This window comes from Notamacropus eugenii, chromosome 7, assembly GCF_028372415.1.
Source record: "Notamacropus eugenii isolate mMacEug1 chromosome 7, mMacEug1.pri_v2, whole genome shotgun sequence".
NCBI lineage: Eukaryota > Metazoa > Chordata > Mammalia > Diprotodontia > Macropodidae > Notamacropus > Notamacropus eugenii.
In genome coordinates, this window is record NC_092878.1 from 61,587,384 (window position 1) to 61,600,312 (window position 12,929).

The following is a 12,929-nucleotide window of genomic DNA, read 5'->3' on the forward strand; positions in this document are numbered from 1 at the left end:
TGGCCCATTGTCATGCGTGTTTCCTGGAGTGCAACTTCCAAATCAACCTTCACTACACATAGAGTTATATGTGTAGGATCCCCCTGCGATTACTTCCTTAATTTCTAGTTGCTTTGGTGAACTACCTCCTGGGAGGGCAATTCTAGCAATAACCCTGGGGCTTTGGCTTTTAGCATTATTACTCACAACTCTGCACCAGTTTGCTTCACATCAGTAATCAACCAAACAATTAGCCTTTTAGCAAAGGTATTTACTAAGATGATATGGAAAAAACAGTTGGTCAACCATAAGTCAGGGTCCTTTAATTCTTAGGAATACTGTGGAGACAATGAGGTCAAGAGCTTGTGAAGTTAGCAACATATTTGTGTCTCAGTTGGTTAATGTTTAAAAAAAAATTTTTTTTGTGGTCCATATTATATAATGCTTTAAAAAGAAGTATTACCTGACCAAAAGTTTGAATTGTTTTATCTGTTATAAACTATGTTAAAAATGAAAAATAAAATTAAGAAAAAAAAAAAGAAAAAACAGGTGGTGTAAAACATTCCCTCTAAAAGTCCAGAGCAAATTCTTGAACCTATACAAACAGAGTCTGGGAGGGGTGTGGGTTGTTGTTGTTTAGTGGTGCTGTTGTGTCCAAACCTTTGTGACTCATTTTGGGATTTCTTGACAAAGATACTGGAGTGGTTTGCCATTTTCTTCTCCAGCTCATTTTACAGATGAAGAAACTGAGGCAAACAGGATTAAGTGACTTGCCCAGGGTCATATAGCTAGGAAGTGTTTGAGGCCAAATTTGAACTCAGGTCCTCCAGACTCCAGCCTGCACTTTATCTGCTGTATCACCTAGCTGCCCTTCCTTTGTAAGGTCCTCATGAAGTTCACTTTCAGTGTAGGTCTCTGGGAAGCTTTGAAGGTTGGTGCCTTTGTGAAGTCCATAGCACTTTTTTCTTCCTGCAGCTGTCGTGCTTCCTCCATCAGGTGATCTTTGTGTATCTCTCTGTGTCTGTGTCTGTCTGCGTTTCTGTGTTTAAGGAGCTCATTCCCACTGCCCACCTACCTTGCTGCTATTGATACAAGTCAAATGGTCTACCTCTATAAACCTCTAGTCTTTTACACTTTGGCCTGGGGCTAGACTAAACCTCTTCCCTCCTCCTGCTGAAATTTACAGTTATAATCGTCAGCAGTACAACAAAATCACCGTTGCTGAGCTACAGGTATAATTGTACTGTCTCATTTGTACTGGGCAGCATTCCATCAACAAAAGGGATTCTTTTTAAAGTCTAATTCTCTTCATCGTATGCCCAGGCTTGGGACACAGTGGATAAAGTGCTGGACCTGGAGTCAGGAAGACTCATCTTCCAGGATTCAAATCTGGTCTTAGACACTTCTGAGATGTGTGACCTTAGGCCAGTCATTTAACTCCATTTGCCTCAGTTGCTCATCTGTAAAATGAGCTGGAGAAGGAAAGAAATCACTGCGGTATCTTTGCTAAGAAAACCCCAAATAGGATCATGAAGAGTCGGACAAGACTGACAAATGACTGAACTGAAAGTGTCCAGGCTGGTGTAAATCCTCACTGTATATGTGTGAATGGACATCACAAAATACATGTCCCTGTGCCGTAGAGAGGAGAATTTTCTGGCATTAAAATAAATACATTCATAGAAGATAATATTTTAAAAATTCCTGAAGGTTATCCCATTTTTCCCTTAATGAACTTAGAGAATTACCTATTATATTGGGAATTTTTTATTTTCTTCCCCTGTTTTATATATCCTGCAAATTTTGACGAACTAAAAGTCTATCTTCTGTTAATATTAACCTTGTTTTTGTGGTTCATTCATGTCCAACTCTTCATGACCCCATCTGAGGTTTTCATAGTAAAAATACTGGAGTGATTTGTCATTTCCTTCTCTAGCTCATTTTACAAATGAGGAAACTGAGGTAAATAGGGTTAAGTGACTTGTCCAGGGTCACACAGCTAGTAAGTATCTAAAGCCAGATTTGAACTCATGAAGGGGAGTCTTCCTGATTCTAAGACTTGTGGTCCATTCACTCATCTACCTAACCTTACCTGATTAAAATCTGACTCATGAAATAAGGGAAAATTGATGTTCCTCAGATAGAAATCAAAAGGGAGTCAAAGTGATTTAATTTTAGTTCCCTGAACTAATTGTTAAAGGAAGAATTTCCCATGACTGCATATCTTCCTGGTTGTCTTGATGACCTGTATGTCTTTCCCCTCAATTAGCCAATTTGTGTGCCCTTTAAATGCAGTTTAATCTGTAACCTGACTTAATTTACCTATCGAGTTTGTTTTGATGAACTTCATTTCCTTAAGGGATATATGAGATTTTGACTCTGTTTAAGTTTGTTCCACTTTTAGGATGTTGAAGGAAATATGCTCTTATAGATCTACCTTTTCTTTAACTTTTATGGTGTGAGAGGAATGTACAAGATTACAATATGTAAAAGAATTTTTTCTCTGTCACTCTGATGTAATTTTGTGCATAAGAAGCCTGTTTAGAATTCCAATGATTGTTCTGGTTTTTTCTGAGGCTTGAACCTATGCTTGAGTACAATAATAAACCCTAAGTTTTAACCTTTATAATTTCTGTGTTATGATAAATATATTTTAGCAGCAGTTAACTGTCACATAGGGGCAGCTAGGTGGCAAGGTGAATAGAGCACCAGGCCTGAAGTCAGGAAGAATTATCTTCATGAGGGTAAATTTGGCCTCCAGACACATACTAGTTATGTGACCTTGGGCAACTTACTTAACCATGTTTGCCTCAGTTTCCCCATCTATAAAATGAGCTGGAGAAGGAAATGGAAAACCACTTTGAAAACCTCAAATAGGGTCACAAAGAGTTGTAAATGACTGAACAAAAAAAACAACAAAAACCTATCACATAAATTCAGAAAATAGATATTTTTCCTTTAACATTATTCTGCCTAACTCCAGTCACTACATACCTTACTTCAAAGTAGCAGATGTGGTGGTAATCGATAACTCAGTTAAGTGAGAAGCTACAATTTGCATGAAATGCAGGCTGTAATGACAATATCTGGCATTTCTATCAGGCTTTAAAATCTGAGAAATGTTTTACATATATTATCATAAAATTTACAACAAATTTGTGAAGTAGGTACGGTCAGTATTGTCAACCTTATTTTTAAAGCTGAACATTTTTGAAGGCTTGGTTTGGAACTAAAGAACTTGATTGCTTTATTTTTATATTGTTGATCTATTACATAATTATATATTATTATATTAAGTATAAGTATAACATAAAATTTAGATATATACATGCATTTGTATATTATATATACATATTTATGGTATTTTAAGTGACTTGCTCATGGTCACATAGCAAATCAATCAATGCCAGACAGGATCTGAAATCAGATTTTCCCAACTTCAGTAGCAGTCTAATAGACCAGGATCCATTACACCAATACTTTGGTATTGGCAGCCTACCATCTTGTCATGTAGTCTGCCATTTTCCTGGCATACCTGTTGACACTATGAAATCCATAGTGAATAGAGTGATGGATTTGGGGGGCTATTTGGCTTCAAATATTCTGACACCTTTTAGAAGTGTAAGCATGGTCAAGTCATTCAACTATTTTTTAAATTAATTAATTAATTAATTAAACTTTTAACATTCATTTTAACAAAATTTTGGGTTCCAAATTTTCTCCCCTTTTGTCCCCTCCCCCCACCCCCAAACACCGAGCATTCCAATTGCCCCCATCACCAATCTGCTCTCTTCTCTATCATCCCTCTCTGCCCTTGTCTCCATCTTCTCTTTTGTCCTGTAGGGCCAGATAACTTTCTATACCCCTTTACCTGTATTTCTTATTTCCTAGTGGCAAGAACAAGTCATTCAACTTCTTTAAACTCGTTTCCTTACCTATAAAATGGGAAGAAAGATATCTGAGGCAACTACCCTTGTGGGGTTGTCATGAGTATGTAAGTACTCTAATATGCTACATAAATATCATTTACTCTTTTAATTATTATTAGGAAAGACCAAAAATCCCTACATACCATCATTATCTCTGTCTTCAGTGCCACTAACCACTTGGCACTCAAAACTTTCTGCCACCAAGACCCAAACCCGGTGGAGTAAAAGACAAATGACATGCATTTGGGACGCATGTCAAACAGAAGTGGCTAACATTTTCCTCCTTTCCCTGTTCTGATTACAAGCTGCTTGAGGGTAAGAGCTTTTCTTATTGATCAGCCCAGCAGGAGTACAGTAGCAAATGTTTTCTTACTTTTTCCTGAGATCTTACCTGAAATGTAAAGCTGCAATTGACAAAAAAAAAAAATAACAACCCTTTAAAAATAATAACTTTAATATCATAAAAGTTTCTAGTAATAGCAATGCCACCCCCAAATCTATCGTATTCGACAAAGTTCCTCTCTCCTTTTAGGGTAAAAAATTTTTTAAAATATCTGCAAAACCTTCCTCTAAAACATGCTTATACTATCTTCTGAGGTATTCTCCCTTCTTCTTTTGAATGTCGTCCAAAGTTGGAAGCTAAGTTAAATCAATTCATTCAACAAACACTTATTTAATACCTGTTGTAGGCATCCCCCCCTTTTTTAAGGAACTAGGAGCGATAAACAACTTAAGATAATATCACAGCTTTGCAGGTTAAGCGTATTTAAGAACGGCTTAATACACTGATTTTGTGCTTCCCTTTCTCTCCCACAACGAAACGATCCAGTCGCATCCAGGTTGTACTGCTTTTTCCAGACCTCCTTCTCTCTATGGGCTTGGGGCTCCAAGCGAGGTTTAAAGACCCAAGTAGAACTACATCTCCCAGCAGGCTCTGCCACTCCGTGGGTCGAAGTACGCGCAGAGAAGTGGGGGGAGTGTCTGGAGAGGAGGACCTCTGGATTCCCCAGCATAGAAAACGAAAGGTCGGTTGGGGGAAGCCGGTAAGTGACCGCTCTGGGCTGTGCTAGTTGAGCTGGGCGTTGGGCCTCGTTGCCTCTGGATGAGCCAAGGTAGAGGGAAGGAGAGGAGAAGAGATGGGTGTTTTCTCCAGCTCTCCCCGGACTGGACAGAATTAGGGTTACTAGAAAGCGGGCGTAGAATTTGGAACGTGCTTTTTTTTTTTTCTTTTTTTTTTAACTACCCCCACGAGGCTGAGCCTGTGCGGCCGGGAGGTTCCACAGGTCCCCTTGGCCGGCCGCTCAGCAGCTGGGGAGCTGGAGGACTTCAGTCCCAGCGGGGCACTGGGGATTTCAAAGTCCGGCCCTAAGGTGATTGATCTGGGAGCTCCTAGAGAGTCTCCTGGAGGTGACTCCCAGGATTCAGTGCACCCAAGCCCGGTATCGCAGCGCACACTCTCAGATTAGCCCCATACCCGTTGTTTTACAAAAGAGGAAACTGAGGCCCGTAGGGACGAAGCGACCAGCTTAGCAATACCTGCTGCCAAGAGAACATTCTGTACGATTTCTTTAGGCTGGGTAACTGGAGTGGTGAATTCTTTGGTCCTGATGACCCATGACTGTCCATCATGCAGGATGGACAGGTGTGGATGGGGCGGCAGTCTGCAAAGATGGAAGAAGTAGCCCACGTGGATGGGATCCCAGATTTACAGAAGTATAGGGTAGAACAAAATAAAATGAAAAGCAACTGCCTCTGAAGGGCCGAAGTACCAGAGATGGAACTACTTAGGAGGAGTAAAGGGGTACCCTGGACTAGGAGGCAGGAGAACTGAATTGAATTTTAGTTCAGCCTTCTTTTTATGTATGTGTAACAGTTGCACACTTATTAACTTACTCTTATGGTAACTTATTTTCCTTTTTTTATTCCTCCACTTAGCAAACATGTATTTTCTCTCCCCCCCTAGATTGGCTCTGATTAGCCCTATTACCTTGCTCAAATCACTTAAGCACTTCAGGAGTGTTTCCTCACCTGCAAAAATAGGGAAGGTAACTGGATGAATTGTAAAGTTCTTTTCATACTTACTTGATTCTAGTGACTTATATAGGTCCTTAACCTCTGCCAGAGGTGAAATCTGTGCCTCAAGAATTAGTCAGTCAGCAGGTATTTTTGAGGCTAAAAACATGGCAAGGACAACTGGATGAAGAAAACTGGCGCACAGTAGTCAATTAAGAGCTAAACTTTGTGTCTCTGACTGCCCCAGAGGGAAGGGCGGTATGGACCGAAGTAGACTGGATGGTACTTGAACATATTTCTTCTCTCTCTGTTTCTATAGTTAGCTTCTTGATGGCAATCACTTTTATTGATTAATCCACCACCATATCCATAGAAAATGCTTAACAAATGTGTCTTTTAATTTAAAGGTTTTAAGTGGGCTGTTTTTAGTGAAGTCTTCACTAGAAAATTGTTTTTAGATGATATATAAGGTTATATCATATATATGCGTATATATGTGATATAAAAAGGTTATGAATGCCATTTCTCTAGTTGGTAGCCTTCCATTGGCACCTATTACAGTGCTATTGGATGACACTTTGCACACACGTCTTGTCACAAGACCTTCATTCATGTTCAGCTCAGCCATTTGCAAGATATGTGACCTGTCACTTAACTGATGTGAGCCTCAGTTTCCTGATCTATAAGATAGGAATGATATCTGTTTCGCCTGCCTCAGATAATAGACACAGTTTATCACCAGATCTGTATTTGAATCCTTGATACATCTGCCAAGAGTTTCTGCAAGAACCTAGGATCACGGCCAGCCTAGGACTTCACCTCTGCTCTCCTGAGCATTAGCCTTAGGCTGACCAAAGAAGGATTTGCATTTTATGTGCTACTGAATTATAAAGTGCCATATAAATATGAGATGCTATTATTTTTCCCTTGTTCTTTTTCTAGATATACGACTCACTTTCCAGATCCTCTAAAGAACAAAAGAGCACTTGGATCTTTTTCCTACTTTCAGAAATCCATTTATCTCCAAGTCACCTGAAAAATTATTGTATTGACAGGCAAAATATGTGGTTGAGAAACTAGATCTCTAAGGTCCTTTTCAGCTCTGATAATTCTACGGTTCTATAGCTTCTGTGTTCAATCAATCCTTCACAGAGTCAAACACAGAGCACTGTCCTGTTCCAACTCTGCTTCCTTGGTTGGGCCTCTCAGTTTGCCTACTGTTTGTTAACCATCATTGGATTTTAACGACCTGCCTGGAGTTCTCCTTTATCCTTGGAACAAACCAAAGCATTCTTTCTCAACCTGGCCTATGTATTGTTCTGGTTCTCTTCTCCGCCATCTTCCCAGTGGTCTGGACATTTGGTCTAGATCTATGGCACTGGCCTCCTTGGTTTTCTTAAAAGTTCTTTCCCTTTTCAGTGACAAGAGGGCATGACGCTTCCAGTTCATCATTCTTAGAAAATGGTACCGAGTGACTGAAGGAATGAGGTAATGTGGGATTATATCTCTTGTTTTCTGGAGCTGGTCCAGAGATCAGTGATTGAAAAACTTCTTCTATAATGACTTACTAGTTACAAGTGGTCATTACTCCATTTAGCTCTACCCCAGGGATGGGTTTCACTTTTATTCATTATTTGCTCATTTATTGAGTTACCAAGACTCTTGGTCTCCATTTCATGGCCCATTGGGGTTTCTTTTGCAATAGGGGACCACTGATACACTTCTTGTCATTGATTTAGCAATAATACAGTTTGCTTGCCATGATTGGCTATTTGCTAGTGAATGCCAGGGATCCCCCTTGTATAGATCTTATTAAAAGGAACTAGGTGTTAGGGTAGATAGAGTGCTAGACCTGGAATCAGGAAGACTAGAGTACAAATCCAACCTGAGACACTGGACAAGTCACTTAACTTGTTCTGCTTCAGTTTCTTTATCTGTAAAATGGGGATAAGGATAGCGTCTACCTCCCAGCGTTGTTGTGAGCATCAAATGAGATGATCTTTTTTAAAGTGCTTTGCAAACCTTAAAAAACACTATATAAATGCTCTCCTGTGTTGTTGTTATTTTATTACTGTTATCATTGCTGGACAAATTGTCCTAATACATAAATGTGCTCATGTTGCTACTCAAAAATTTCAGTAACTTTTGTTTAACTACCCAATAAGGTTTAAATTTGTGTCTGGCATTCAAGGCTCTCCATAATCTGACATCATCCTATCTTTCTAGTCTTACAATATTTCTTGCCTTCTTTCTTGATATTCAAGTCAAATTGGACTACCCTTTCCCCAGACATAACCTGAACTTTCCCACCTTCATACCTTTACTCATGCTGTTTCCTTTTACGGGAAGGATTCTCCCTTTCCTCTTCGCCCATTGCATTCACACTCATCCTTTAAAATCCATTTCAGCTGCCATCTCCTCTAAGAGTCTTTTCTTGATTGTCTCAGGTCTTACATGGCACTTTGGTTTGTACCTCTCTAATGCTTATTCTACATTATTTTGAGTTACAGTTATCTGTGTATCATATCCTCTAAGTAGACTATAGTCTGCATAACAGCAAGTACTATTTCTTATTTAAAGTTGGTATGGCCCTCAGCATCTAATGGTAGCTTAATAAATGTTTGCCGAATTGAATTAAATTTAGTTTAATAGAATCAAATTTCTAAGGTTCAAACAATTCCTTTTCTTTTTCTAAAATCCATTTGATTACATTTTCCAAGGGAGTGAAATCTCAAAAATCAATTTGTTGATCGACAAGTATTTTTTGAGTGTTTTACATAGGCAAGGTATTATGCTGGGTTCTATGAGTTATCAAAGGAGTACAATCAATCAGTCAGTCAGTATTTTTTCAGTGTTTGTTGTGTGTGTCAGGTACTATGCCAAGTACTGGGCCATGTAGGTGTATAAGACATGGGCCTTACTCTCAAGGAGAGTTTTGTTCAAATAAAGCTTCTTGATGGGAGGACAGTGAGTCCATGTGAACCACCCCAAAACTACCACTCCGGCCTAATGATTAGGATTCAGGCTGTTTAGCACCTCAGACTCCAAGTTAGGTAAGACCAAATGAGAAGTCAGGTAAAAGGCAAAGGAGCAGGAAGACAAACCAGAACAGGTGATTCATTAGCCAAGGATTTAATAATATAAGATGTTTTTCATCCTTAGACATATTTCACAGTTGACAGGGTCTTTTAAGCTACCTGGATGAAATACCATAACAGCTCATTTGTATGTTAAAGACCTACTGACAGCTTATGAAATGCTCCAACTCTGGTCTATTTAGAGACAATTTGGCTTTATATCATCTATTTTATGTATTTCAGTTTCCACTGCCTTTATTACTAAGGGGACATTTGCATGGAAGCCAGGTCTTGAGAGAACTGGGTCTGTTTTTTCTGCCACTTCTTCTACCTAGAGGATAAAACTCCCTGGTGAACAAGGCAAGGTAGCATCAAACTGCTCTGTATCAGGAACTGGAGTAACCACCATAACATGTTTTCCAGGTTGGCTTCAACAGGTTAATCTAAGAAGAATGTTTGGCCAACCCATGTTGCAATGGGACTCTGTATGCCTCCCAACATATAGTCATTTATGACTGTCTCTCTATGTTATTCCTTAGTGTTGGTGTTAGTACAGCAAGAAAGGCAGAGTGACTGAACCCCAGCGAATGCAGCTGTGATACTGGGCAATGATCCTGATGTTTTGACAGTGACAGTATAATCAATCAATCGGTCAACCCATAAGCTTTCATTTAGTGCTATTATGGGTCACCCTGAGTGCTAGGGACCACAGATAAAAAATAAAATAAAATAGTCACTGCCCTCAAGGAGTCTACATTCTATGGAACAAACAAATGTACTTATATAAGTATAGACACATAACTCAAGAGGATCTGTGATCTTATTGAGTAGAAAATTCCTCTAGTGATGCCAGTTTTAATCCATTCATGCCTAATACCCTGTGTGATTTCTGTCCATAAATTTGTCAAAGGGGGTTCACCCAAAATGCTTTCTGCTGACTTAGCCACCGTACCATCTAAGCACTCTGAATGTCCACTTGTTTCAATCCTTCACCCTTGCTACATGACCAGCCCATCTTTTCTCCCTATCCTACAATTTCTTGATGACATCTTTCACTCCATTTCTGCTCTGGCATACCTCATTGATTATATGTTACAGCCTTTGATTAGGTCAGGCTTCAGCACATTCCTGTACTTTGCCCATTCTTTTTAAAGTCCATGTCTTCCTTGAAGGTACATGCCTCCCCCTACTGCATGTAACCCCACCCCTCCCATCATTCAGCACTGCTAAATGTTAATAGTACTGGATGACTTGGATAAATCAAGGTGCTTCCCATGATTTTTTTCTGCTAATTTTTCCTACTATGATGGGCTGGGCTGATGAAATAGCAGCTTGAATTGGAATCAGCCCCCACAGACCTAACAAATCCATCCACGTTGTGCATTTAGATTGATATATGTAACTCTAATAGAAGCACATACTACTGGTTATCTTCTCACTTTTAACTAAACAGTGGTCTTTGTTCCCTGTGTAGTGGTTGTAGAGTAGTTGAAAGCCATGGAGATCTTGGCAGTGGAGGAAGAAATAATGAAACTAGACCATTTGTGAGAGACTGAGGAGGAAGAGATAGGGGAGGTTGTATTGACTACTTAATGCTTCTGCCTGGTTGTAACACCAATCACAGCAGCACACCTGAGGACCGCTGGTGTGAATAATTTTAAGGGTCTAATCACGTAGTATAATGAACTTTCTATTCAACAATAAACTAAACATTGTTCAATAAAGTAAAGCATGACATTCATAGCAACATCTTTAAGCAAAACATATCATCCAATACTTTTGTGTATCTCATAACACTCAGCATGTCATGTGGCGCATAGCATGTATTGTTGCATCCCCGATGTTAGGGCATCCCAGGCGAGGGTCTTCCCTAGCATGATGCCTCCTTAAGGGGTAGCAGAAAATACCACACCATCCACCCCTAATCTACTGTGAGAACAATCTCCTTAGTCAATACACAGTGTCCAAGTAAAGTCCTCTCTCATCTTGAGTCAAGGCTGACTTCCAAACCCCATGGCTCCTCCATGGGCTGACTGCTCTCAGCTCTTGGCTGGATTCACATACAGGCAGATTGTTCCATTCCAAACTCTTCCTGCTTCTGCCTGATAGCAGGCTCCAGCGTCTCCTGCCCTCCGGTTCTATTTCTAAGAAAAAAAAGCTTAACAGCGCTATAACAATATTTATATACATTACCAGCGCCATCATCTCAATTCACTCATAAAGACCAACAGACAGGGCTTCTGTCTGAAGAATTAACACAAATAAGCAGACAGGGCTCCAGACATCATATACATTCTTTCTGGTAGGCCTCCCCACAAGCAAGTTTCCCTAGCCCACTCATGCTCACTTCTGTCTCTCAGTTCTGCTTCTCTCTCTGCTTTTCTCAGCTCTGCTTCTCTCTCCAAGCAATACAATATATATATATACCATTTCCAATCAAAGATTCTTGATTGGCTAAAACTTGATTGGTTAAAACTCAATCCAGAAAAACGGCAAAAAATCCTACTTTGCTTGCTGTTGTACTAGTCCATGTTAAAATGGGTAAAAGTCTAAGCATGGATAATGGTACCCCTGGAGATGTTTGGGGATCTTTACTCTGTGGTTCACAGGTTGTGGTTTCACTTGCCTAGAGGGTTGATATCACCTGAAATGTCCCCCAACCACAGGCCTGGGGAATGTGAGATTCAGAGCAGAACAGGGAGTTCGTAGATTGTTTCTCAGGCCAAGTAACAATTCTTAAGCAAGCTTATTATTAACCCTTAGCTTTTGTTTCTAGATAGCATTTTTTGTTTTTTGGCAGATATTTTGGAGGGGAAATATCTTTGAGTTGTTCTGATTCTGAAGGCTAGTTTTCTATTCCTGTTCACTGCTATCTTGGTGTTATCCTTCATTTGGCTTCTATCTGTGTTTCAGCCTTCTAGCCAGCTTGTGATGTGGTTATGCTCCAACTGCTCAGACTTTTTTGGGGAGAAGTTTTTGACTATGATTGCTTTTTTTCCTTCTTTGGGAGTGTGCCCTAGATTATTCTTGTTAGGTGTTTTCCTTACTAATATTTAGAATCAGGGTTTAGATTGTTGATTTTTAGGTATAATATATACTCATGGTCCCGGTGTGGCCACTACAAGACCTAGACTAGAGGGTTGGAATGTCTTAAGCATTATTTGTTTTAGGGGCATTTGGGCTACAAGGTATTAATATGGAGCTTACCATGTGCTAGACACTGTGCTAAGTACTTTACAATTATCTCATTTGATCCTCACAACAGTGCTGGGAGGTAGGTGCTGTTATCCCCATTTTACAGATGAGGAAACTGAGGCAGACATAGCTGCGTCACACAGCTAACTGTGTCTGAGGTCAAGTTTGAACTTAGTTCTTCCTTACTCCAAGTCTATTGCGCCACCTAGCTGCCTCATTAATTAATGATTTTAAGAGCATGCTTAACCTTCAGTGATGGTGACTCTAAGGGCAATAGGCCAAATGCCTTTTTGGGGACTCATATAGACCAATATTAAGAAAGTATCTCTTTGGATTTGGCAAATTACTTATTCCAATGGGCTGCTGTTGTTATTGACATGGCTGTGTCCTATAAGCAGAGAATTGGAGAGCTGTGCCAACATAGACTTGTTGAATATTTGTTTTTATTTAGTAAAAGGCTTTAAAAAGATTATTTGCCTCACTGATTCAGTCTCTTGCATTGAGGACCCATGTGTACCTGGCCTAAGGCAGCACACTTCATCAGTGGGGAGCAAAGGATATTGATGGTGTTTGATTTTTAAACCAGCTTGTGTAATTCAGAGTAAGCTGGCGGGTTGTTCACTCTTTTCTTTCATAGAGGACCAATGACATCATGGGGTGATGTCTTGACTTGAGAGTGAATTAAGATTTAAGTGATACAGAATTGCACAGAGTTGTTAGCCTCACTCTCACTTCT

The 12,929-nt window shown here is 39.8% G+C and overlaps 1 protein-coding gene across 5 annotated transcripts in view; it reads left to right on the forward strand.

Annotated features, from left to right (window-relative positions):
* Nucleotides 1-12,929, forward strand: part of ADCK1 (aarF domain containing kinase 1) — a 216,528-nt gene that overhangs the window by 52,213 nt on the left and 151,386 nt on the right. For 3 of the 5 annotated variants that reach the window (XM_072623681.1, XM_072623682.1, XM_072623683.1), the window contains exon 2: nucleotides 4,738-4,951. The exons of 1 other annotated variant lie outside the window; for it this stretch is intronic. In XM_072623681.1, coding sequence (XP_072479782.1) covers nucleotides 4,781-4,951 — 171 coding nt within the window. In that variant the 5' untranslated portion in view covers nucleotides 4,738-4,780. Of the gene's footprint in view, nucleotides 1-4,737; nucleotides 4,952-7,340; nucleotides 7,410-12,929 lie in introns of those variants that run through there. One more of the 5 variants, XM_072623686.1, reaches the window with a different exon arrangement.